At 49.3% G+C, this 27136-nt stretch overlaps 1 protein-coding gene and 1 long non-coding RNA gene across 2 annotated transcripts; one reads left to right on the forward strand and one right to left on the reverse strand.

The window, feature by feature from the left end:
* The first annotated feature begins 1805 nt into the window (after positions 1 to 1805).
* On the forward strand, positions 1806 to 26009 carry Bace1 (beta-secretase 1). Its single transcript, XM_042054651.1, has 9 exons — positions 1806 to 2506; positions 16902 to 16990; positions 18792 to 19008; positions 20127 to 20264; positions 20950 to 21084; positions 22340 to 22441; positions 22900 to 23049; positions 23279 to 23450; positions 24065 to 26009. The coding sequence occupies exons 1-9, from the start codon at positions 2246 to 2248 to the stop codon at positions 24304 to 24306; spliced, it is 1506 nt and encodes a 501-aa protein (XP_041910585.1). The 5' UTR covers positions 1806 to 2245; the 3' UTR covers positions 24307 to 26009.
* Positions 17331 to 26782, reverse strand: LOC119809047. Its single transcript, XR_005284613.1, has 2 exons — positions 21839 to 26782; positions 17331 to 21789 (listed from the first exon to the last, which is right to left on the reverse strand). It is a non-coding gene; the product is annotated as an uncharacterized LOC119809047 (long non-coding RNA).
* Between the last annotated feature and the right edge of the window lie 354 nt (positions 26783 to 27136).

The raw sequence follows: 27136 nt of genomic DNA on the forward strand, positions 1-27136 counted from the left end.
ACTCTCCCAAGGTCTCCCAATTTACTCAGGAGATCTTGTCTTTTTATACTTTCTACTTCCCATGTGGATTAGATCTATGTAAGTCTCTCTTAGTGTCTGCATTGCTGTCTAGGTTCCCTGGGATTGTGGTTTGTAGGCTGGCTTTCTTTGCTTTATGTTTAAAAACCACCTATGAGTGAGTACGTGTGATAATTGTCTTTCTGTGTCTGGGTTACCTCACTCAAAATAATGTTTTCTAGCTCCATCCATTTTCCTGCAAAATCCAAAATATCATTATTTTTTTCTGCTGTGTAGGACTCCATTGTGTAAATGTACCACATTTTTCTTATCCATTCTTCTTCGATTGAGGGGCATTTAGGTTGTTTCCAGGTTCTGTCTAGGGCAAACAAAGCTGCTATGAACATAGTTGAGCACATGTCCTTGTGGCACGATTGAGCATCCTTTGGATATATACCCAAAAGTGGTATTATTGGATCCTGAGGAAGGTTGTTTCCTAATTTTCTGAGAAATCGCCACACTGACATCCAAAGGGGTTGTACCAGCTTGCACTCCCACCAGAATGCAGAAGTGTTCCCTTTTCCCCCACAACCTCTCCAGCATGTTGTCATCAGTGATCCAAGATAAAAAAAAAAAACCAGTGTCTTGGAAAGCTAATATTGGAAAGTTTTCCAAAGCAATTAATCCTTAGTCTGATTGATGATGAGAAGTGATCAGGTGGGTTGTGAAGATTCATGGCAAGAAACCGTCAAAGGCACAAACGGAGACATGGAAGAGACAGCCACCTCCTGCCAGATGCTCTGGACAAAACAGACAAAACCATTCTCCCCGCTGGAACCTGGTGAGTTTGTGGCACACTCTCATGCCCTTAATCTTGCTCCTCCAATCTCTCTGCTTCTGAAAATACTTCCAATTTTAAGGTTTAGATTAAATGCCACCATACACACACACACACACACACACATATATACTATTTTTTATTTTTCGTTTTGGTTTGCTTTGGTTTGGGTTTTTTGTTTGTTTTTCAAGACAGGGCTTCTCTATATAGCTCTGGCTGTCCTGGAACTCACTTGTAGACTAGACTCACAGAGATCCTCTTGCCTCAGCCTCTGAGTGTGGAATTTAAGGCGTGTACCACCACCACCCTGGTATGTTGGTTTTTGAGGCAGGGTTTCTCTGTGTAGTCCTGGATATCTTGGAACTAACTATGTAGACCAAACTGCTCTCAAATTAGCAAATTCTCCTGCCTTTGTTCAGGTTAAAGGAATATGCCCCATCTGTCTCATACCCCAAATTCTTAACACCACACTGTGCAAAAATCACAGTTCTCCCTGGTGGAATCTCTTTTGGGATCTGTGTATCTTTTTGTTGCCCTATACCAGGCATAGGAGGGAACTCAGTCAATGCTGATTCAGGAGGCTGAGGTAGTCAAGGCTAGCCTACACTGAATGGTGTGTTTACAGGACCCTGTATCCAAAAAAAAAGGAAGGAAAGAAGGAAGGAAGGAAGGAAGGAAGGAAGGAAGGAAGGAAGGAAGGAAGGAAGGGAAGGAAAAGAATGAATGAATTAATAAAATTAAAGAAGGACTAGCAGATGAGAGGTGTAATACTGGTTTCTTCTTGCTCTGCCAGCGCTTTGGGAACGCGCTCCCACCAGGATGGATCCTGCAGAGTGAACTCCATCTCGGCAGAGGGCATCCCAGACCCCTCTCGGCCCCGGAAGCTGGGCTGGCTGCCATGGGAAGACTACACTTCCCAGCGATCCCAGGGAAAAGCAAAAACCCTTTGGCTTTGACAGCCACCGCCACAAGTCTTTCCGCCTCCCCAGCCTTCCTGGGTGCTGGGAACCGGGAGCTGGATTATGGTGGCCTGAGCAGCCGACCCGGCCGCAGGAGCCGAGAGACCCTGTCCGTCCTCTCGCTGCCGACCCCGCCTGGAAGACCCTGAAAGCTGTGGGCTCAAATCGCCATGCCCGCCCCTCCCAGCCCCCCGAGGGGCCCGAGCTCCCCGCTGAAGCTGGCTGCCGCCGTCCAGATGTAGTAAGCTACGGTTCTCTCCTCTGGTGCGCTGCGGATTTCTCCTGCCCGCTCCCCGCCGCCTGGACCGGGATCTGAGTGAGGAGCCTGTGGGCTATGCAGTCCTGATGCCTCCAAGGCCGCTTTCCTGAGAGAGAGAAACCACCACCACCCAGACATAGGGGTAGGCAACAGGGACCGTCGCCAACCGGAGCCACAAGGCCCGGGCTCACCATGGCCCCGGCGTTGCGCTGGCTCCTACTATGGATGGGCTCGGGAATGCTACCTGCCCAGGGCACCCATCTCGGCATCCGGCTGCCCCTTCGCAGCGGCCTGGCAGGGCCACCCCTGGGCCTGAGACTGCCTCGGGAGACCGACGAGGAATCCGAGGAGCCTGGCCGGAGAGGCAGCTTTGTGGAGATGGTGGATAACCTGAGGGGCAAGTCCGGCCAGGGCTACTATGTGGAGATGACCGTGGGCAGCCCCCCACAGACGGTAAGGTGTTCAGGCCTTGCAGCCCTCCTCTCTGCAGGATAGAGGGGTGACTGGGTAGGGAAGCAGCAGGAAGATGTCCTATCCGATGGGTGCCGCAGGACAGGCCCTTTCCCAAGCTGTTCCTCCAGGGTCGCGTAGGAGTAGTCTTCCCCCTTTCCCAACTCCGTTCACTGGCGTCCCTGTCCCAGGGCTGACTCCTGTCCTCTCACTGCTCCAACCTTCCCCATAAGAAAAACACTTCAGTGGTAGCACCTGACCCTGGGGAAGGGCCAGGCACAGGGACACTAACAGGTGTCAGCACCCCTCTGGCTCTGGCCAAGCTGGAGTCTCATCTCCCATCACCCAACTCTCCCCTTCTCCTTTAGTGTTCTGGGGGAATCTAAGGCCCCCACCATCATCTTCTGAGAACCCAAGAATCCTAGCACCAGTTGGATAAATCAGCTCCTAACTCCCAGTCCCGGCTGCCACAAGCCAGCCAAGTGAGAGCCATGCCTACGTCCACGTAGCCTCCAAGTGCTGGTAGACTCTGGCTTCCTCCCAGTCCCTTCCTCTTCTACCCCCACTCCCACTCTCCGCACTCCAGCCCCTCCCCGCACTCCAGCCCCTCCCCCACCAGTGCCTCAGAACGTGGCCAGAGGGGAACTGAACTAGTCTGAGGAATGATAACCTCGTAAAGAAGCCAGAGAATGGCTCCGGATGGAGGGGAAAACAGCCTTGGAGGAAACACTTTCCACTATCCCCATTTTTCCCAGTTGCCAAGGTACCTCCAAGGTGGCTGGTGGAGGTTGTGTCCTCTGCCTGTGCCTACTGGGAGTGTGGGCTTGAGACAGCTACCTTCCATGTGGGGTTCCTGGCTGACCTCTGAGTGCATCTGCCGCCTCTGTGAGCGAGTCTGGGTACTGGTGGCAGTGTGATTCTGCCTACGTTTCCAGGTGTCACCTTGAATCTGATCCTGTGTGTCTCTTTGAGCTACCCTCAGTGGCTCCAGTCCCTGGAGGGTGTGGAAAGGTGGAAGTGTGTGGGGGTCAGGGAAGAGACAATCACACTTCCTTTAACTCAAGACAGTCGGATATGGGAGAACCACAAACACCTACTTTCTTGTTACGTGACAGAAGCCAGCCTTATTGGGTCCACGACACTCAGCCTTGCTTTGGGTGTTCTGCAGTTCTGGTCTCCCCCAGTCACCCCTCCTCTTTGCTGTTCATCATAACTTCCCAGAAGTAGTACAGAGTTTGAGTACAGACGCTAAGCCAGAGCTAGAATTCAGTCTGAGCCAACGGAAGGCAACGGGACTCTAGAGCTGTGCAAAAGCACGTGTCTGTGATACAACCAGCAAGGACTTTATGGTCAGGCATGGGAGGAACCTGGGCTCTGCCTACCACCCACGGCTTTGTCTTTTCATCGCTGTGTGGCCTTAAGGCAATTTATATAACCTCTCATTGACTATTGCCTTGTCTTTAAAATGTGGGAAATGAGATCTCCTTTGCAAGATAATTGTGAGGATTAAATGAAACCACTTAGCAGAGCCGCCTAGAAGAAAGCACTGGGTTGAGTGACCTCCAATAAACATTACCTCCTTCTCCTTAACTGGCCCAGCCACCTCTGCCTCTCCCGTACCACGCAATGAGGCCTAAAATCTGGGCCAACGCGTTGACTACGTTTGGAACTGCGCGACCAGTTGCTGTATTTCCCTGGTCCCGTGAGATGTGTAGGTACTCCTTCCTACACAGCCCTTGGCAGAGTGTAATTGTCTGGGGTTGGTCAGTACCTCCCTGCCCCTGACTAGAAGCCGGATTAGGGAGGCTGGAGGTTGCATACCCGCCCTGGGAACCCTGAGTTGAGGCACTGTGTAGTTGTACCTGCCCCAGACCCTAGTCCAGCCAGCCTCTGCTCTGTAAGTATTTTGCTCCTCCCCTCTGCTGCCTGTGGGAAGAATGAGCATTCTTCTTATCCGATGGGGCTATCAGAAGCCCGAAATGGGAGTGAAGAGGGCAGAGTTCTGTGGACAAGGAAATGTGGAATTTGGAGGGGTGCTTTCTGTGCTTGGGGGTCTGGTCTGCAAAGAAATGGAAGATACACCTTCTGCGGAAAGGAAGTGAAATATAAGTACTCCTTTCGGGTCATTCATAGCCTTGATAAAAGGGATGGTCTGTACATTCTTGTCTTTAGAACCTGTTAAAGATGGAAACTCTCATGACCCCACCCTAAACCCTGAGAGGCAAAATTTCTGGGTGTCTTAAGCTTGAGAGGCACTGACGTATAGAGGTACAAAGATGGATGCTGAAGGTAGAGTTGCCCCAAGGTACTTCACAGAGTAGGTGCGCACTGAGTGTGGTCCTGGAGAATGGGAAGGAGTGAGGCCGTTCCCGGTCAGGAGCTGGCACCTCTCCCAACACACTGTAATTGCTTCTTGCCTGCTTCCCACTCTGGCCCACAGACTACGAGGGACCAGAGATAAATGAGAGAATGAGTTGTGTATTTGAGCTTATGTGTGTTTGTTCAGGAGACAAGGGAAAGCCAAGCTAGTTGGTATTACAGGTTTATGCTGAGACCAGATCAGTTTAGGTAAATAAAACTGAGCCAAAATGTCAAAAAGCCTTAAATGTCAAGCTATCTGGTTTAGACTTCAGCTCTGAGGGGAAAATTGAAATCATCTGTAGTGGAAAATGATATAAAGCAAGCAAACAGATGTCTGAATTTTAGGGAGAATGGAATATAGAGCTACGGGAGGCAGGAAGCTCACAACAGTTCAGGGATAGGTGCTGTGGAGAAGACAGCATGAGGCTGTGATGAGAGAGAGACCTGGAGGCCAGGAGTGTCAGGGCTTGTGACGTCATGTGAAGGGTGAGGAAGGCATCAGGGTTGACTTCGTGATTCTGATGTGGCAATGTTGAAAGAAACAAGACTGTTGGTGGAAGAGGATGGAGGATGTGGTTTGAAACATGCACGTTTTGGGGGTTTGGTTTGGTTTTTATCCAGTCTGCATATCTTGGGCAGTTTGCTTTGCTGCATGTCTCCCACCTTGCTACGCAGCCCTGGCTAGGCACAACCCATGAGCCTTCTGCCCCAGCCTTCAGAGCAGTGCGACACGAAGTGTCTGCCACCACACCCAGCTTCTTACTTACTTTGGTATGTTGCTTTGCTTGTTTTTGAGACAGGGCCTCACTCTGCAGCCCTGGCTGACCTGAATTTACTATGTAGAAACACACTGCCCCCCCCCCCCCCCAAAATGCTGACCTCACAAAGATCCATCTGCATCTGCCTCCCGAATGCTGGAATTAAGGGCATGTGCCACCGATACCGGCTTTATTCTTTTATGTTGTTTATTTGTTCTTTGTTTCTGCAATATATATAAAAACTCCACGTTTTTCACAGCTCCCGGAAGAAGAAATAGGGCTGTGCAGGTTAAGTCACTGGTCAGGTGGTCGGTAAGCTGAGACCTGGCCTCACTCCTTGTTCCTCCTACAATACTATTGTCTTGACTAGTCTGCCGAGAGCCTCCCTCTCTGTGCTGTCTCCCTGACCATTGTTAGTGTTTGTTTCCTTCATCAGGCTTCAAGCTCTTGGGACTAGGGATGTGGTTCAGTGGTAGCTCACTAGCCTAGCATGCCCGTGACCCTGCGTTCATACCCCAGCACCACACAACTTGAAGTTCATCGCCTTTCTCTTTGACACTTATTTATTATTTATTTATTTGGTTTTTCGGGACAGGGTTTCTCTGTCGCTTTGGAGACTATCCTGGAACTAGCTCTTGTGGACCAGGTTGGTCTCTAACTCACAGAGATCCACCTGCCTCTGCCTCTCGAGTGCTGGGATTAAAGGCGTGCACCACCACCGCCTGGCTATTTATTATTTATTTAGTGTATGTGTGTACACGTACAACAACCTGAATGCGGAGGTCAGAGGACAACTTGTAGGAGCCAGCTCCACCATGTGGGTTTCAGGCCAAACTCAGCTTGTCAGGCTTGGCTGCAAGCACCTTCAGCCACTGAGCCATCTCACCAGGCAGCAGGATCACAAGTTCAAGACTTAACCTGGCCTACAAAGTGAGTTCAAGGCAGTTTGGATAATTTGGCAAGAACCTGTCGAGGGGGGGGGGGCGCTAGTTAGTCGCACAGCACCCGCTAGCATGAGTGAGGTCCTGGGTTCGACCCCACTATCAACTGCTGTGGCTTAGGCTGGCTTCAAGCTCATTAAATAGATAGAGATGATCTTGAATTTCTGCTCCTCTTGCTTCCACCTCTCTAGTAGGATCATAAGTGTATACCCACAGACCTGGTTCAGAGGATGCTGGGGTCGAACCCAGGGATTCAAGCATGCTAGATAAGCACTCTGCCAAATGAGTTGCATCCTCAATCCAAAACTGGGGTTTATTATTAAGAAAGGTTTTAAACATATACAGGGGTGGGGCACACTAGTGCACCCAGCACTTGGGATGTATAGGCAAGAGGATCATAAGTGAAAATATAGCTATTTTCAGCTGCATAGAAGGAAAATGTTTTAATGTAGCTATAAGGACAGTACCACTGAGAGAGACATAAACTTTTTACAAAGGTGAGTGGGGGTTATGGAGCTAAGTCAGCCAGTAGAGTGTTTGAGAACCTGAGATCCCAGGCATGGACCACACCTCGTTAATTTCCCGTGTTTCCTATCCTGCCTCATTTTCACTTTCAAAAAAATGAAAAGATGTATCTCACTGTGCTGGGATGAGCATCGTTGACCTCTAACCCCAAAGAATAATTTGTTAGGAAGAAAACCTGGTGACAGTCAACTCAGGATGATAGATATTTATTGAGCACCTGTCGAGGAGAGCTTACAATCAGGCGGGAAACGCAAATGTAGAAACACCAGTGGCATCCAAGAACAGTGAGTCTCCGGAACCGCACTGAGCAAAGGGTGGAGGCTCGCTGCTCGGCTCTATAAAGAGGTGGGAGGGGACGCGTCAGGAAGAGGTGCACAAGCTGTGGTGAGAAGCCCGGAGTTGTAAGGATGCTGTGGGGCTGTGTGGAGTTGGGGCCTCGTGCTGGAAGCAGCTGGCAGACCTCATAGGCCTGTGAGAGAGGGATGGTGGTGTCTAATTTTGCTTCCAGGAAAACAACTTTAGTGTGGAGGAGGGCTTGGATAGGGTACTGTGAGAGACAAGCATCTGGTTTGGAGACCAGGGCCTGGCGAGGGTGGTGGCGGTGAGGGGAGGAAGGAGGGAAGGTCTCAGGATGCCAGCAGTCACACTGCAATTGAACCAGCCCTGTTCCGTCCCTGTGAGTCAAGGGCTGAGAGGAAGGGCAAGGGAAGGTCTTGGTCCCTTTTCCCTAACCTCTCAGCTTGTTTGTACAGGCAAACGGCAAAGGGGCAAGCTCTTAAAACCTGATACGGTTTACCAAGTTCCATACATAGTTATTTTCTTTTCTTTATGGGGCCAGGGGAGCCCGTTGAGACAGCATCTTACTTACCCTTATACTCCAGGCTGTACTAGAACTCACTATACTGCCCAGACTGACCTGGAATTTGTAATAATCCTCTTGCCTCAGCCTCCTGGGATTGATATAGGTGGGGTCACTGTGCCTGGCTTCCATGGTTACTTTTCTGGCTTAATGATGAGGCCTAGGTATGAGTCTGCGAGTTTGGGAGATAAGGAAACTGAGGCCAACAGAGATTGAGGGGGTTTGTGAAGGTACCCAGCTAGGAGGAACAGAGCTGGAGTTCAAGTCCAAGGACCAGCACTCAGGTAATTTCCATCTTAGAGTCTTGAGCGTGCTGACGGCCTTGGAGATGGTGGAGAGATGTCCTTATGGGTGAACCTGGCGACAGCTGGCCATGGGCATCTGGAAACTGGTGGGAGCTGGGACTCAACAGGTAGACTTGGAAGTCACCCACAGAGTCACCACATGACCTTGTTCTTTGAGAGAATAGTGAGAAAAAGAGGACGATGATGATTAAAGGAGGAATATTAGGTGTAGACGCTGAGGGAGAAGAGGAGGGATATTAGGTGTAGACACGGAGGGAGAAAAGCATCAGAAACGGTGGTCTTCCTGGGCTGGGCTACATGCACTCGTCTGCCCTCCCAGCTAAAGAAAGATAGATTCATTTGGGAGAGGAGAGTACTGAGAAAGATGTCCTCTGAGCATTTCTAGACATTTCTAGTAAAAAGCAAAGTAGAAAACTGTAGCTGAAATTCAGGAAGAGCTCTCCCAGAGAAGCCCCCATGACTCAAGTCTCTCTCTGCTGTACACCCTCTCAGTGGTGACTGGGCAAAAGCCAAGCCGTATTCTGCGTTCCAGAGTGACATTCTAGCAGGAGAGCCCAGAGTGTGGAAGGCATCCTCTGACGTTGGCAAACTGGTTCCTGCTGGTTCTTAGAAGGGTGAGGGGGGTGTTCTGAGGAAGGATGCTAAGTCCTTAGTCTCAAGAGCATTTTGACCCAGTGAGTGGAGGCTCCTAGGCTCTCTGACCTCCAGGACGGGACTTCTATCAGCCTGTAGTTGCCCTTGCCACTGCCCACTGGAACCCCACTGTGGCCAGGATGACTGGCTTTTTTTTTGTTTTGGGGGGTTTGTTTTGTTTTGTTTTGTTTTTTGCTGGGGTGTCCCCTCAGGGTCAGTGACCCCCCCCACCACTAATTCCTTTTCAGGGCCTATGGAGATTTTGCCAGGGAACAGAGGAGGTGACTCCTTGCTTCCCCCAGTAGGTGAGCATGACTCAAGGACCAGAAATTGAGCTTAAGCCAGAGGAAGGATTCACTGTCTGAGGGAACCAGGTAGCTAAGAGCTGCTATGGGAAAGGGCTTTTCAGGTGAGCTCTACAGAGAATGAAGGTACAAAAGAGGCTTCAGGAACCAGCACAGGGCTGGGAATGTAGCTCTGGTAGAGGCCTTGAGTCCCACCCCAAGCACCAGAGTAAAGTTTCAAAGCCATCATGGTGGTGGTGGCGCACGCCTTTAATCCCAGCACTTGGAAGGCAAAGGCAGGCGGATCTCTGTGAGTTCGAAGCCAGCCTGGTTGGCAAAGTGAGTTCCAGGATGGCTAGGGCTTCACAAAAAACAAAAAACAAAACAAAACAAAAAAAGTCATTGTGTCGCTTAGACTTGATAGTTTTTGACTCTGTCACCCCACCTAATAGGAAGCACTGATAGAGACCAAAAGAAAAGAATGCCATGGCCAGAGAGGAAAGGGTACACTAGATGAGTTTAGTTTGGGGTGACCCAATTCCTTTAGGGTCTCTTAAAAAACTGACCTGAGCCAGGCAGTGATGGTGCACACCTTTAATCCCAGCACTTGGAGGCAGAGGCAGATGGATCTTTGTGAGTTTGAGGCCAGTCTGTTCTACAGAGTTCCAGGATGGCCAGGGCTGTTACACAGACAAACCCTGTCCTGTAAAAGAAAACCAGAAAAACAAAAAAACCAAAAGCTGGCCTGAGCTGGGGTAAGTGCTGCTTGATCCCAGGTACCAGCTGCTGCCTGGAGAGCAAAGAAAGCAGAGGCTTAACTAGAGTAGGCAGTCTGTCAGCTGCCTTGCTAAAACAGAAGGGAGCTGAGCAGGGCGCAGGTACAGGGCAGTCTGAGGCAGGAGTGAGCTGTTGGCCAAAAGCCATTTTTAGCTGCTAACTTCAGGCTCCTTGTGCCCTTCCTTGTCCCTTTTCTTGGGTTTGGACATGTGTCTACTCAAGAGAGTTGATGAATCTATTTAGCAAGGGCTGAGAGCAAGCAGGCCATGGCTGCTCTAAGAAACACAGAGGCACCCCCCCCCCCAGGAGATTACGGCTCTGTGCACTGGCATGGTGAGCTGCAGTTGTCATGGCCACGCCCTGATCTGCTAAGGCCCTGAGTTTAACACCTGTCATCTAGAGGGTCTTAGGGAACCGACTGCAGGAAATGAGACTCACTGTCAGTGTAAGAAGTCAGCCAGGCATGGTGGTGCATGCCTGTAACTCTAGCAAGTGTGGACAGATACAGGAGGATTGCCATGAGTCTGAGGCCATTCTGGACTACAGAGAGGTTCCTTCCAGCCTTGCCTTTTCTGCAGAGAAAGACCGTGTCTCAAAAAAAATAAATAAATAAATAAATAAAGCAGCGTGAACACTTGCTGGGGCCAGGTAATAGTTAGGTAACAGCCGCTCCATTCCTAGGAGCATCTTGGGATGGGCAAGCAGCGAGTTAATGATTAAGTGGAAGTGATAACCGGAGAAGCCAGGTGGTGCTGAGGACCTGCAAGAAGAGGAGCTCCATCTGGCAGACCCTTGAGAGATAGGGTATTTGACCATGACCTGAAAGTTGACCCGGTGTCAGGCACACCACACCGCCGGAGAACAGGCTAAGGAGAGGAGCCCGGGCCAGGTCAGCGCTCTCTTTAGAGACATCACAAGAACCACAGTGAGGAAGGGGAGAGTGGCAAGAGAAGCTCCTGGGAGTGACCTGGGGTTAGTCAGTAGCCCTCAGTGTCAAGGGTCCCAGGATTTCATTCAGATAGGTTGCCTTGAGGTCCTCCTGTTTGAATTCATTCATGTGGCTACACACAGCTGGCAAGTCAACTAGAGGCTGAATTGCCCCTGCCTGCTAGGTTTGTGGCTCACGATGTTCTTATGGAGGCAAGAAAGACTTGGGCTGCCACACAGACTCACTGGCTAGGGTACTAAGACCATGTGCGAGAGCCTCATCAGCCTCCATGTGCCTTTGCCGATTCCCCCCCCCCCCCCCCCCGCCACCCCGGCCAAGCCCAGAGTCACTGTGGAGAGAATCACATAAAGACTTGTACAGAATCGTCAGTGTAACCCTCTACCACACACTTCCTCTCCAGGTGGGAGGGACCAGAAAGTCAAGAAGACGAAAGGCCATGCTAAAGGGTTAGTTAGAGCCAGCAGAGGCTGGTACTGGCTTTGTGGCTTGTTTGTAAAATGGCCACGTGGCTCACACTCCCTGGGTCTGTTTCCTTCTCTTCAAAATGGAAGAAAGCCTTCCCCCCATGTTAGTATTAAACCGAAGGTTTGTTCTCGCTAACCCTCAGCTTGGAGGTGTACACCGAAGGAAACATGTCTTCTTTGGAAGGAAGACTTGGAGGGAGAACCTCTGCCCTCCAAAGGTTGCAGAGCCTGGGCTAGGCCGCCAGGAAAACTTATGGGGCAGGGGAGGTTTGTTTACTCTTTTGTTATACTGAGGATAGAACCTGGGCTCTTGTACGTGCTAGGCAAGTGCTAACCACTAGCCTACATCAACAGTTCGTAATAATCTAGTATTATTTAAAAGAAACAACCCATCTCTCCAGGTCATGAGATAGAGGCTCTGGAAGGCTCCTTTCATCCAGAAAGTTCTGAGCTATCCCTTTCTGTGGGGGTAAGTCCTATGGGAATGGAGCCCACTTTAAATTTGCCAGCCTCACATTCCCTGCATCAGCTGAGATCTACTGCTGAACACAGCAGCCTGAACCTGGGCAGGTGTGCCTTTCCCTGTGGGGCTCGTTAGCTCTTCCCTAGAAGCCGCCTTCTCCCAGAGGCCCCCAGGAGCACATTTGTTTGTTAAGTGATTGGCACTGACCTAGTCCTGACCCCAAGCTCTGTCTCCTGGGCTTGGGCCTCCTAGGGCTCCCTAAGCGTGGGGACAAGGAAGGACAAGGCTACAATACAGGTGGCCTGAACCCAGCCTCTCAAGTGAAGTCAAGGGAAATAGTAAAGAAAGGAAGGCAGATCATAAAATTAAACAGCTTCTGGTGGGGCCTCTGGGGGACTTTCTACCCCACTGTCCAAGAAACCAGTTTTTCAAGAAACACCTATTGTCTGGCAGTGGTGGTGTAGGCTTTTAAACCCAGCATTGGGAGGCAGAGGCAGGTGGATCTCTGTGAGTTTGAGGCCAGCCTGATCAACAAAGCAAGTTCCAGGACAGAAAAGGCTACACAGAGAAATCTGTCACAAAAAGAAAAGAAAAGAAAAGAAAGACCTATTGCCAGGGCCAGGCACCAGGATACCTAACTAGGGCTACACTGTAGATTTAAAATTCTTAGACATAAGGAGGTGAGAGCCAGAGAGGCAGGTGGTCAGGAAGCATATGGTTAAGTTTATAGTTCCCAGTCTTCGTCCCCAATGAAGCCCCATTTCTGCTGAGGCTTAAAGATGAAGGTCAGAGCTAGACTGGGCCGCGCCCTCTGTGGGTAGGGAGGAGCCAGTGAGGTGTGGTGGGGGCTTGGCCACTTGCCTGAGGCTGAGTACGCAGGCAGGGTGGGCTGAAGATGCCCTAAAGGAAGTGTGCAAGCTAAACATTTTAACAGCTAGAGGAAGTTGCCCTCCTAAGGGCAACTTAGTCACCTTAACCTTGGGAAGGCTACTTGGGCCACAACACAGGAGACTGAATGGTGAGGTCCACAGCAGACGTGTCAAGATAGTTCAGAGTGGGGGCCGGAGCGATGGTTAAGTGGTTTAAGAGCTAGGAGCACCGGCCGCGCTTGTAAAGAGGGTTCAGTTCCAAGTATTCACATGATGGCTCACAACCATCTGTAACAACAGTTCCAGGAAATCTGACATTCCTATTCTGACTTCCTTATTATCCTGCACACACGTGGTACATACACATGCACACATGCTATGCATACGACATATATGATATATAACTTGAGGCTAAGGAGTCCTGTGATATCCCAGGGTGAGGTGATGCTAGCTGGGCCAAAGGAGGAGATGGGAAGAAACAGAGACACAGATGCTCTTTGAAGGATGGTGACTGAGAGCACTAGGGATAGATATAAAGGAGGCATTTGAAGAGTCTCAGGTTGATGCCCTTACAGAAAAGATTGCACGCTGCCACCACTTACTCATACAGGGAACACTGAAGAGGACCAGTTTGAGGTCAGCCTTGGTCATCCCTGCTTAGAGGTGCTCATGGGAAATAGTGGGGGGGGGGGAGTCAAAGACAAGCTGGGTGTGTGAGCCTGTGAGGGAAAGGAGCCTCTCAGGGACACAAGAGGGGACCTGAGAGGTGACATGGGGCATAATGTGAAAGATCTCTCCTGTATCTGTTCCTGTGAAATCACTGCTGACTGTAGTAAGTGCTGTTTGATAGTGGCGGGATAGAAGCAAACCCAGTTTTAGAATGGGTTGAGGAAGAGTGGGAGGTGAAGAAAAGGCAGACAGCTTGGCTGCGAGTTTAGGTTGTGGAGAGAGGGTAGCTGGAGGCGGAGTGAGATTTGGGAGGGTGTGTGTTGTTTTTAATGAAGGAACTCAGCATTTGTAAAGGCCAGTGGGAGGAATTCAGAAGTGATGGTTGAATTTGCCTGAGGGAAAGGAGATCATGTCTAGAGTAGGTGCCCAGCGAAGGAGCAAGGAGGGGGTTGTCTCCCCAGCTCAGACAAAAACTGGGGGCCTGACAGCAGGAGTGACGGGGGCAGTCTTCGGCCCAGGAGGGTAGAGTAGTGGGCTGAGAAAGACTGGGTGGGCCCTAGGCCTGGGAGGTAGGAGAGGAGGCCTCCCCAGCTGCTTCCCCCTCTCTTGTTTGGCAATGATGATGTGATAGCTGAGGCTCAGTTCCTCTGCCCCAGGCCTACACCTAGATAAAGGGGAGAGGCTGCCAAGAGCTGCCCAGGGGGCTCAGTTAGAGATGTTGAAAGACAGGCCTAGAAATCACTTCTCAGCTGCAGCGGGACCACGTGCATGGGAGGAACAGCCAGACTTGCTACAGAGGGAGTCTGTGGCTTCTTCTGGTTTCCCATCTTGTTGTGGAGAGGGAGAAGCAAGAGCAACAGGAGTCTGAAGCCCTGGAATATGGCATGTATGAGGTCAAAAGTGAGGAAGGTTGTTCTTCCTTGGACTTAGCTCCATTTGCCTGAGAGAGACCTTCCTTGGATGGAAGACTGAGGTTGGGACAGGAAGGCAGTGAGAGGACTGGTACCTTGTGGTAGAGAAGGGAGCAGCCCGAAGAGACAGGAAAAGGCCTTGACAACGGGGTCCCTGGATAAAGGCTCCATTTTAGTGTAATGATGTTGCTAATCTGTTAGAGCTGGCCTGTGCACACATTCCAGTCTCCCTTCCATGCCAAGGCTACAGGGGCTGTGTCGGGAGGAGACCCACTTCTGATGCTAGGAGCTAAGCCCTAAAAGTAGGGAAAGGGGTCCTCAGAAGAGGTGAAGCCTTTTAACCATTAACCCAGTTGGTTGAAATCTGACATGTGGAGCCTCCCGGCTCTATTGATTTTCTTTGAAAGCACAGCTGCTGTTAACTGGTGGCTGCCCAGAGACCAGGGAGAGGCACAGAGTATGTGTGGTGGGGGGAAGCAGGGAGGGAAATGGGGACCTAGCCAGAAGTGGGAGCTGGGGAGGAGGTCTGAGGAAGGGTCTGAAGGTTGGTCACCAGTATAGAGGAGTCTTTGGGGAGGTCAGGAAACCAAAGTGGGCACTGAAGCAGTCAGCGCAGCCACAGGCTCTGCTTGCTGATGGCGGAGTCGCTGGGCTTGGTCCTGGCCGACTGAACAAAACAAGCTGAGGAGCACGATGACATGGTCAAGGTGAGTATGTTGGAGCTCTGTTGAGTTTGCTGAGAAAGGAAGCAAAGGCCCTGAGGTTATGGAGAAAAAGCAGAGGTACTGACTTAGGGAAGTCAGATTCCATTGACAGACTGCAGGCTTTTTCCTGAGGACAGGGCCCTGCCTCTTCTCTGCTCCTAGGGTATGGCAGACACATAAACAAAAAACGGTCTGGTGTGGCTGGGGGGGGGGGGGGGTCAGGCCATCAGCGCCTTACCATAACAGGGCCTGCTATGCACTCTAGACTCTGCCAGTCATGGCACTAAGTAGTTTTACAAAGATAATTTATTTGTGAGGTGCCTAAATGGGAAGATTGGGAGCCCTCAGAATAAATTTGCCTCTAGATAGGATAAGATAGGATAAGGTTGAGGGGTGTTTGTAAAGAATAAGGGTTGCTACAGCTTGGGTCTAAGTGGCACAGCAAAGGCCTATGTGTTTTCAGCTGGTGCTTGTAGAAGGAAGTAAGGTAACTGGGGGTACACTCCAGGAGGAGATACCAGAACTCCGGCTCCTTCTTCTTCCTTTGCTGCTTGGCTGCTGTGAGATGAACAGGTTTCACATGATGTACTATGTTGGCAAAACCCAAAGCAATGTGACCTACGACCATGGTGGCACGGGTTTGTGATCTCAGCACTCGGGAGGCAGAGGAAGAACGAGGAAGTCAAAGTCACTCTCAGCTACGTGGCGAGTTCGAGAGCCAAGCTTAGTAACAGGAGACTTGCTGTTAAAAAGAGAAAAGAGAAACCAGGAACCCAAAGTACGTTTTCACAGCCTCCCTCTTGCGTTGCTTTTAAGCACTGTGCCACCATGACGGAAAGCTAGGGCAAGCCATGACGGAAAGTGACTGGAGGTGAGGAAAGGTGATGATGGGTGGTTTGCACATGTGTAAACTTCATGACTCTTGAAAAGGATGCACACATTGGCATGATTTGTAGGCAGGGGTTTTGGCTCTGGGATATCAGTCACTTACTGGATATTTTTGCTTGTCCAGGTGAAGGTGTTAGTGGCTTCAACCAGTTTGAGCTAGAAGCTACCTCCAAGTTGGAAAAACAAACAAACAAAAAAATCCCCAAACAAACAAAAATCCCAAACCCCTAAACAATCCTAACTAAGGTGACCAAATAGAAGAAGCTGTTAAAAACTTTTTATTAGTTAAGCTACAGTGATGAGCATGAGTAACTAAAAACAAATGATACAGAGTTTATTTGGGTTTTTCATCAGTTTTAATATTCTCTTTGGTTTTTACACATTAAGGAGAATGGTTCAAGCCTCTTTAAAAAGAAAAAGTATCATTCCGTTCACTAAGAGGACCCAGTTATAAGGAGAAGAGCAGGGGACAGGATAGACAACATGCTAGGAGAAGGAGCTGCACAGCAAGGAACAGAGAGACACCTGTCTGCCCGCCCTTAGCCATGGGACTCCTGGATCCCCATTTTCTCTGACAATGGCACATACAAGCTTAAATACCTCAGACAAAGGGGAAGCCACATTATGGGGCATGGGATCCCACACATCAGGGTGCCAGTGTGCTACCCACCAACCCCCAATCTTTCCATGCTAGTGCCAGCTCCTAGAATAGCCCCTCTCGTACCCAGAGAGGACGACCCAGGCTTCCTCCTGGGGAGCCAGGAGAAGGGAAGGGGTGAGCTGCAGGTGATCAACTACAGCAGATGCCACTGCTGTACAAACAGTGTGGCTCAGATGACATAGGGAACACAAGCATTAAACAGACAGAAGCAAGTCGAGTCTCTGAGGCTCAGTAGGATCCCCAAATTCCGTCTGTGTGGCCTTAGTCACAGGGGTATCAGCCTGACTAGTCTTCTATACAAAATTCAGTGGGACCACAGGCCAATGCATCCAGAGTCACCTGTCTACAATGTCTCTTCTCTTCCCTTTCTCTGACAGCTCAACATCCTGGTGGACACGGGCAGTAGTAACTTTGCAGTGGGGGCTGCCCCACACCCTTTCCTGCATCGCTACTACCAGAGGCAGCTGTAAGTCCTGGCGAGGGGTGGGAGTGGGGGATCTTCCAAGGAGTGAGAGGGTGTAAGAACAAGAGCCTTTCTTCCTACTAGGGAGGGGGAAGCAAGAGGAGGGAGCTGGGACCAGGAGAAAAGACATGGTATGGGAAAGGGTGGGTTGAGAGTGTTCCCATACTGACATGGGGCAGCTTCCCATGGGAAGGGAAGGAGGGAGGAGCCCCAAGGCTCTCAGAGCAGAATAGGAACCACCTCATTCTCTGTATGGACAGGCAAGAGAGCTAGGATGGCAAGGCATGGTGGTGCATGTCTTTAATCCCAGCACTCAGGAGGCAGAAGCAGGTGAATCTCTGTGATTTCAAGGCAGCCTGATCTACAAAGTGAGTTCCAGGACAGCCAGAGCTACACAGAGAAACCCTGTCTCAAAAAACAAACAAAAAAGAGGGCTTAGCTTACAGTTTAGAAGGCTGAACGGGTTACAGTGGTTAGTGTCTTTCACCATGTTCTCATCTAGGGCCACTGTGGGTAGTTATGCATGATTTAAGCATGTAAAGGAGCTGGGCATGATGGCACATACCAGTAATCCCAGCATTTGGAGGATTGCTGAGACCAATGTAGGCTCTATAGCAACTCTCAAAAAAATAAGCCAAAAAGGGGCTGGGGAGATGGCACAGTGACTAAGAACTTACTGAAAGCAAGAGGGCTGCACTCACATAAAAGCCACACAAGACTGCGTGTGCCTCTAACGAAGGCAATGGCAGGTTGAGATGGGCAGATCTGGGACCATTCTGGCCAGCCCCGCTGAAACAGCCAACTTCAGGCTCAGAGAGATCCTGTCTCAAAAAATAAAATGGAGAGCAACAGAAGACACCCCTATTCATCTGTGCACATTTGTGCACATATACCACATAAGCAAAACCTTACTCTTTGAGTTTTAAGAAGCCAAAAAATACAAAGGAAAGAATCTTTCATGGCCCCCACTGAATCGCCTCTTTTGGTGCCATCCTCAGTGCCACCAGCTGGGTTCCACTTGGTGTAGCAGGTAGGCTAGAGTGGTACGAGGTAAGAGAGACAGTGAAGAGTGATGTGGGAGGCTTGAGACATGTCTGTGACGACGTGAGAAAGGTATGGCCTCACCTTGGACCTGTAGGAAAGTACAGACTGCTGTTCTGTTTCCTTTTTCCCTAAGAACACAGTTGGGGAAGGAGTGTGGGTAAGCTCAGTGGAAGGATAGTTCATTCCAGGTCTTCATCCAGTCCCATCACTGCCCAGCCCTGGTTAGCAATGTGGTTAAACACAGGTGAGGCATCCCACAGCAATGAGTACAAGTCCTCTTGTGGTGTCCATCCTGCTCTGCTGGGATGCTTGTTCAGATCTTCTCTAGAAGTTGTTACATGGCTTCCAGTCACACTGCCTGGTTCTTTCTCCGTGGTGCAGATGGTACCGCTGGGCTCCAAGGCAGCAAGAGAGTCAATGGTCCTTTTCTCTGGGAGCATGCTGGAACTAGGGTGGGGGAGATGTCCAATAGTTGTCTTTGCAGCAGCCGCAGGCACAATGCACAAAGCTCATTTTGTTCTTCATAGGCCTGAGCTTCAGGTCCAACAATATCAACTATGGAATCAGAAGAGCAAGCCCCAGCTACAGCTTGCTCATCTGTCTGCAGAGCTGCCTTACATTCTGTTCTGGGTAATATGTCTAGGGCTGTTCTGCTGAGCAGATTCTAGAATGCTGTGGGTAGGGTAAGGGGACATTTGGGAATATATTTGATGACACATACCCATTGTAGCTTTGCAGACACAGATCTCTCTTTTTACAGGTCCAGCACATACCGAGACCTCCGAAAGGGTGTGTATGTGCCCTACACCCAGGGCAAGTGGGAGGGGGAGCTGGGCACTGACCTGGTGAGCATCCCTCATGGCCCCAACGTCACTGTGCGTGCCAACATCGCTGCCATCACTGAATCGGACAAGTTCTTCATCAATGGTTCCAACTGGGAGGGCATCCTAGGGCTGGCCTATGCTGAGATTGCCAGGGTGAGAACCATGCCTGGACCTATACACTGTTGCCTGTACTCTGTTCACTGCATGCCACACAAGAAAGGAGTCGAGAGAAGGGGGAAGAAAGAACTGAAAGGGTAAACATGGCACTGGAGAGATGGCTTAGTGAGTATAGTGCTTAGCTAGCAGTCATAAGAACTTAATCCCCACAACCTACATTTTCAAAGTAACTGGATGTAATAGTGCATGCTTGTAATCCCAACTCTGCGAAGGCAGAGTCAAGTAAATCCTGGGGCTTGCTGGCCATTTAATGTAGCCTACTAGACAAGTTCCCAGCCAATGAGAGACCCCACCTTAGAAACCAAGATAGGATGCAGCTGGAGAGAGAGCTCAATTGCTAAGAGTACTTGCTGCTCTTCCAAGGGACTCAGGTTTGATTTCTAGAACCCACATAGCAGCTCACAACCACCTGTTAACTCCAGTTCCAGGGGATCCAATGCTTTCTTCTGGTCTCCACAGGCACTAAGCACATGCATGGTGCATAGTGCATAGGCATACAGGCAGGCAAAATATCCATAACCATAAAAACAATAAATTTTAAAACAAGTCAGGGCTGGTGAGGTGGCTTGGTGGGTAAGAACCCTTACCACCAAGCCTGAGACCCATGTGGCAGAAGGAACAAACTGATTCCTGCCCATTGTCCTCTCATCTTTACACCCATGCTGTGGTGCACATACCAGTGCACACACAATACATATCTTTAACAGGTACACAGATTCTGAGGAACAATGTTCAAGGTTGTCCTTTGGTTTCTACATGTATGTGCACACTCATACACGTGCCATAAAGGAAGAGGAACAGTTTGTCTAAAGGGCTGAAAACAAGGCAGGGGGTGGGACTGTCATGGGAGCAGCCATGATAGGTACAGGATGCTATCTCCAAATATGAAATTGTTAACCATATGGGGATGGATGAAAATTGTCTATTTGCACTGCAATGTCTCTTACCCTTGCTCAGCCAGATCTTAGTACCTTCAGTTGATCTTTCCTGAGGAATATCCCTAAGTTTTGACTTTGTCCCTGAGTATAGGCAGGAAGCTGACCTCTGTCTGTTAGGCCCCTGCACAAGGATTTACTCCTGTCTTTCTGCCACAGCCCGACGACTCCCTGGAGCCCTTCTTTGACTCACTGGTGAAGCAGACCCACATTCCCAATGTGTTTTCCCTGCAGCTCTGTGGCACTGGCTTTCCCTTCAACCAGACTGAGGCACTAGCCTCAGTGGGAGGCAGCATGGTGAGTGTGTCCTCTCCCTCAGGGCCAGGATCAAGAAACCCCTTTATACTCTAATCTTACTTCCCTCCTTTCCTTCTCCCAGTTGTCTCTTCCCTGCTTTTCTTGAAAGGAGCAGAATCACTCATGGAAAGTGATTAGGTACATTTCAAAGGAAACAAAAATTAGACCTGTTAGGATTGTTGTCTGATAGTCAGGTATGCAAGGAATTTGAGCTTGTTAAGCCTGTAGCTCAGCTGGCCCAGAGCACACTATGTAGACCAGGCTGACCTAAGATTTGCAGCATCCCCCTCCTTCCAATTTCCAAGTGCTGAATTACAGGTGTATGCCACCAGACTCATTCAAGCCCATTTATTTATTAATCAGGACAGAAATGAGTGATTCTCCAACAAGCAAAGAAAATAAAACTTATGAAAGCAGCATATAATCAATCCATTCCACATTTATTGTGCTAACTTAGGTTTAAGTACTCTGTCAAGGACTATGGGATTTTGATACAAATAATCCTGAACCCACTTAAACTAAAAATTACTATGCACAGGACATGATGGGATTAGAAAGGAAGAAAGAAAGGGTGATGTGCAGAGAATCTTGGCACCCTGAGAAATGGCTGATCTTACGTCTCGGTTTTGGGTGACCCACTCTCCTCCTGTACTAGGACATAGGTATCCACCTCTTTTTCTCTTAGATCATTGGCGGTATCGACCACTCACTATACACAGGCAGTCTCTGGTACACACCCATCAGGCGGGAGTGGTATTATGAAGTGATCATTGTACGCGTGGAGATCAATGGTCAAGATCTGAAAATGGACTGCAAGGAGGTAAAAAACGGAAGGGGTTTCAAGGGAGAGGAAAGGGCTTAGCCACACAACGTGAGAGTCAAAAGGTTGGGAGGAAAGGGTGGAGGCACAGGACCTGTCAGGACTGGACCAAGTCAAAAGCTTAGAAATCACACAGCAATCCCTGAGGTAAAGGGACAGAGCCTGGACCAAGTAGCTTACATACAGTACAGGAATGAAACCATGGAACTAGTTCCTGTCTGGACTCTAGTCACTGCCTGTCATGGCCTCGGGCCAGTACGGTAGGACAGCTCCCAACTCTAGCCCTGGTGTTTGTTATAAGTGCCTTTAGGCTCCTAACTCCTGGGTGTCAGTCTCCTTGTCTATGAAGCAGAGGTTAAAAACAAAACAAACAAACAAAAAACAAAAAAACCCCAAAGTGTTAGTGCCTATGTTTCATATACTCCAAATGCCAGCATTTGGGGTCGCATTCCCTAGATTCTTTTTAAAATACTTGGGGGGGGGGGGCAGGGGCACATGTGCCACAGCTTGTGTGTGGAGGTTAGAGGACAATTTCCAGTAACCCGCTCTCCCACCATACGGGTCTTCCTAGGATTGAACTCGGTCATGTTTGGTAGCAGGCATCCTTTTCTGCTGAGATATCAATGGCCCATTTTTCTGGCTTTTTGAGGTAGGGTCTCATGCAGCACATGCTGGCCTCAGACTTGCTATGTAGCTAAAGATGACCTTTAACTCCTGGTCCCTTGCTCAGACTTGCTATGTAGCTAAAGATGACCTTTAACTCCTGGTCCCTTGTCTCTGACTCAAGTGCTCTACAAGTATACACCACCATGCAGTACTAGCGCTTAAACCCAGGGCTTCATGCATGGTGAGCCAACCTTCTCTACATTACTATGTACGTTAAGTGAGACTAACTACATAAAAGTACTGGAGGAAGTTACAAACACCACACAAGGCATTCTGTTTAGTTTTGGAGAACACCTACCCACACAAGGTAATGAAGTCAATACTTAACCAAGTGCATGGGATCTGCTAGGAACTACTTAGTGCTTCCAGCGTGTTGATTTAGTTAATCCTTTATGATAAACCTTTGAGGTAGGTACTGTTTTTATCTTCAATTTAGAGACAAGGAAACAGGTACACAGAGGTTAAGTAACTTGCCCAAGGAGGTATGCAAAGCTGAGATGCCAACCCTAGCAGGACGCCTAGCTTTCAGATTCACCCCTCTCAATTCCTCCTCAGAAAAGCTCTTCTGACCCTTTGCTCTCCTTCCCAGTACAACTATGACAAGAGCATCGTGGACAGCGGCACCACCAACCTTCGTTTGCCTAAGAAAGTGTTTGAAGCTGCAGTCAAGTCCATCAAGGCAGCCTCCTCGGTCAGTGCAGTAAGGACACAATGGTGTCACAAGTCAGGGACAGTCACACTCCTCAGCAAGCGCCAAAGATGTCTGTAGGGCCTTCCACTCAGAGCGCTTGGAAACTGGCGGTCTGCTGGTTCAGCTGGTACCTTCTTCTTCCTTCTCCCCTTCCTCCTCTTTGTGAGACAGGATCATGAATGTGATGCAGGTTGGCCTTGAACTTGACATCTTCATGCCTTGACCTTCCAAATTCTGAGCCCACAGGAAGTGTGAGCTGCTAAGCTCAGTAGCCCTAGCACAAATTTATGAGCCCAGTGTCCCACTTTCTTCTCCCGATCCCTAGTCCAGTTTACCTTCGCCACTGTAGAAATTCCCCTAGAAAAGCATAGAGTGGTTGGTACCTTCACTGTCACTGCAATTGTGAACACAGAGGTGGTGAGACAGGCTGACTCCTCACATTCTTCTCTTGTCAATAGACTGAGAAGTTCCCGGATGGCTTTTGGCTAGGGGAGCAGCTGGTGTGCTGGCAAGCAGGCACTACCCCTTGGAACATTTTCCCAGTCATCTCACTTTACCTCATGGGTGAGGTCACCAATCAGTCCTTCCGCATCACCATTCTTCCTCAGGTATGTCCCCAAGCTAAGGCAGTGGGATGCCAAGAAGACAGAGTGTGTAAACAGATATGGCTTCCTACAACTTGAAAGGCAAAATGAATGTCTAGTGCTAACGGGGTCTTGGAAAATTCAACATCTCAGGGCTTGGGGAAGAGCTTGAGTGCAGATGGCTAGGAGGCAGAGAGAGGTGGGAGGATGAAATAAGGAGACATGCTCTCACCCTGTAGCCATTTATCCCTAGCAATACCTGCGGCCTGTGGAGGATGTGGCCACATCCCAAGACGACTGTTACAAGTTCGCCATCTCACAGTCATCTACAGGCACTGTTATGGGAGCTGTCATCATGGAAGGCTTCTATGTGGTCTTTGATCGTGCCCAGAAGCGAATTGGCTTTGCTGTCAGTGCTTGCCACGGTGAGCTCACCAGTGAGGAGGGTGTGGGGTCGGTCTGGTCATGTTCTCCCTGACAGCAGCTAGGATGCCCAGGTCCCTTTCTGTTTGGAGGTAGTAATAGTTGCCTCTGGCTAGTCAACTGTGTGAAAGCTAGGGCCAAGGCTTGCTCTGGTGAACCCTGCCTGACGGGGAAAGCACTGGTGGAAACCTATAACAGCCAGAGCTTTGCAGGTACTTGGAAACCCTAGCTCCAAGGGTAGCTGGCTGCCCACAGTGAGGCTAAATGCTGCCACGGAAAGTTGGCAGGACTTTGTGATTGGGCTTTCATGGTGACAGGTAAGTCGGCTACTTGTGTAAGGGGCTGGATTTTGGTCAATTCAGACCTGTTGACTTTTTGGTATCACTTCTACTGGAAGGGAAAATGAGGAAGCCTTGCAGTTTCCAGGGTCCTGGAAGGAGAAACAGACCTCCCCCCCCCCCCCCCCCCCCAGCACTGGCTCCCCTTCTAGGAAGGGCTCTGCACAGACTCACTTGGGTGGATCCCAAGGGGTCCTTGTCAGGAAGCTGTTTTAATTGTATAACCCAACTGCTCTATGACATTAAGAGCTACTGGTTCATCTCCACTTTTTCTCCAGTGCACGATGAGTTCAGGACAGCAGCAGTGGAAGGTCCTTTTGTTACACCAGACATGGAAGACTGTGGCTACAACATTCCACAGACAGATGAGTCAACGCTTATGACCATAGCCTATGTCATGGCTGCTATCTGCGCCCTCTTCATGTTGCCACTCTGCCTCATGGTATGTCAGTGGCGCTGCCTACGCTGCCTGCGCCATCAGCATGATGACTTTGCTGATGACATCTCCCTGCTGAAATAAGGAGGCCTGTGGGCAGATGACAGAGATTCCCCTGGACCACATCTGGGTGGTTCCCTTTGGTCACACAAGTTGGATACACAGATGGCACCTGTGGCCAGAGCACCTCAGGACCCTAACCTACCTGCCAAATGCTCCTGCTTTGAAAGAAAAGGGAAAGCTGGCAAGGTGGGTTACAGGGCTTACACCTGTAGGAAACAGAAGAGGGAAAAAAGCAGCATTCTGGTGGCAGGAATACCTTTAGTCACCTCAAACTTGAGTTGGAAATTCTGCTGCTTGAAGCTTCAGCCCTGACCCTCTGCCCAGCATCCTTCAGATTATCCAACCCAAAGTATTCTTTCTGTCCTTCTAGAAGTACTGGTGTCATGCTCGGGCTACCCAGCATGTGTCCCTGTGGTACCCTGGGAGAGAAAGGGTCAATCTCATTTCCCTGCTGGCTGAAGTCAGCAGGAGAAAATGCAGTTTGTCAGTTTAGGGACTGCAGAATCAAGCCTACACTGGTGCAAAGACTGCTTCTTGAGTTAAACAAAAACCAATGTGATACAATGTTTGTACTCCTGGGGGCAGTCAAGATGAGGAGAGACAGGACAGAGACAGAGGAAGAAGTTGGTAGCAAAGCTAGGAAAGGCAGAAATATAGCCACTTTTTAGTCCCAAGTTTAAACTCATCTCCTAGACAGAAGCCCATCCTGACTGAGAGAGGTGTTATTCCCCAATGTGTCTGTGGTTGCAGCCTGAACTGAAATGAGATGGGGAAAAGGGCTGATTGGCCAAAGAGCTCTGCTCAAAACTCTCTTCAAGAAACAGTGCTCATGAGAAGGTCCCACTGGACAGATGAATTCCTACCTGGTTAATTCCATCTGTCTTTACCTGCTTATACATGCTAAGTGACATCCAAATGTCCCAACCCCACAGTCCCAGGTGCCCTATGGGACAACAGAATACTGCAGGGCTGGGGACTGTCTTTCCAGCATAGGTTCACTCCAAACGAGGTGCTAAAAGGAACAGACAGGACAGTTCTCCTATCTGCTCCAAAAAGGCAGAATCCTGAAGATTCATTCAGCAGGTATAGGGCTGATGTCTTTGCTTCTGCCTGGATTTTATTTTTATTTTACTTTTCTTGCCCAGTGGTACAAAGTGGTAGGATCTTTATGGAATACTGAGTGAGTTCATTACTTTCTTGTCCTCTCCAGTGGCCCCTCTATTTATTTGGCTAAGGCATCATCACACATTGGCTAGTATTAAACCATGAATGTAAGAAATAGAGGGCTTTCTGGCTCTGTGTCATTGCCTTCAGTATCTAGGCTGCCTGGAGAAAGGATGGCAGCCTCAGGGCTTCCTTACCTCCTTCTCCGCCTTTCCTGATAGAGCAGTCTTCTGTCCTGCTCTCTGTTGCCCCTCCCAATAGTACATGGGTACCCAGGCTGGTTCTTGGGCTAGGTAGTAGGGGCCAAACTCATTTCTTCCCTGTGAGTTCTAACACAACAGACATGAAACCAGTGTTAGTGGGAAGAGTTGAATTTTCCTGGGACACCCGCTGTATCCTATCCCTATATGCTCTATACACTGCTTTCAGGTAGGGGACCTGCCAAGCATGGAATTAGCTGATGGGGAGAGGGAGATACACGCAGGGCCTCTGGTGTTGCTGGCCCCAGCCAGCTGCCCACAAGCCATAAACCAATAAACTAAGAATACCGAGTCACAGTTTTTCAGCTGGGTCCTCTTCATTCCCCTTGCACTGGTGCTGCTCTGGCTGAGTGGGAACAACCCACAACTACAAGGACTGCCAGGAAGAGTGGAGACTGTCCACTGCCAGCTCAGAACCTACAGTGTAAATAAGCTTCCAGAATCACTATCATGAAATGAAAATGCCACATCCTGCTTTATAATGTCTACCCATGCTGGGAAAAACTGGCTTTTTCCCATCTTTTTCCAGGGGGGAAAACACTCAACCTAGTTGTTATTTACCCTAGTAACTGGTGTTCTATTTTTTTTAAGGGGAAAATTTGCATTTATTTTTCTTTTGATGGTTCCTTTGTATAATCTATGAACTATGATGTGTAAAACAGAAAAAACCTTGACAACAGCTTCTTGCTTGTAAAAATATGTATTATACAGCTCTATTTTTAAAGTCTCCTGGAAAATTACTGGCCTATCTCCACATGGCATGTGGGGCTTTTGCCACTGGTCTACATGTATGGTACCATTGAGGCCCAGTGGGCAGAGGTAATGGGGAACAGGGATGCAAAATTTGGGTTTTTCTGACTATTTCTCTGCAAAGAACATAGCCATTCTGACGAGGCTTCAGCTGCAGAGACCCGCTCTCTAAAATGTAGCCTTCTTGGGGCTTGTTAATCATTTCTGCTTTTTTTCTCTCTATTCTTTTAGTTTCAAAGATTTTTTTTTAAATTTTTTATGGTCTATTTAACTTTATTTTTATATGCATTGGTGTGAAGGTGTCAGATCCAATGTAACTGGATCTTCAGACAGTTTTGAGCTGCCATGTGGGTGCTGGAAATTGAACCCGGGTCCTCTGGACGAGCAGTCAGTGCTCTTACCCACTGAGCCATCTCTCCAGCTCCCAAAGATTTTTTTTTTGAAAAGTAATTTTTAAAATATTTTTTTGAGATAGCATCTTATTATGTAGACCAGGCTGGTTTCAAACTTGTAGCAACCCTCCTGCCTCTGCCTCCTGAGTGCTAGGATAGCAGGTGTATACCGCCGCCACTCCTTGACAGAAACAATACATATGTGTGTATGTCTGTCTTTGTGGAGCTTTGGGGGAGGGGGTTGAGATAGGGTCTCATGATACCGGCTTGTGCCACTTTTTTTTT

Source organism: Arvicola amphibius, chromosome 3 (genome assembly GCF_903992535.2).
Source record: "Arvicola amphibius chromosome 3, mArvAmp1.2, whole genome shotgun sequence".
Taxonomy (NCBI): Eukaryota; Metazoa; Chordata; class Mammalia; order Rodentia; family Cricetidae; genus Arvicola; species Arvicola amphibius.

Excerpts from the sequence above, each read along its gene's own strand:
- Bace1 (XM_042054651.1), top strand. The coding sequence starts at position 2,246 with ATGGCCCCGGCGTTGCGCTGGCTCCTACTATGGATGGGCTCGGGAATG. Across the intron at positions 2,507-16,901 it reads TGGGCAGCCCCCCACAGACG|CTCAACATCCTGGTGGACAC; the intron begins GTAAGGTGTTCA and ends TTTCTCTGACAG. Across the intron at positions 23,050-23,278 it reads GCATCACCATTCTTCCTCAG|CAATACCTGCGGCCTGTGGA; the intron begins GTATGTCCCCAA and ends ATTTATCCCTAG.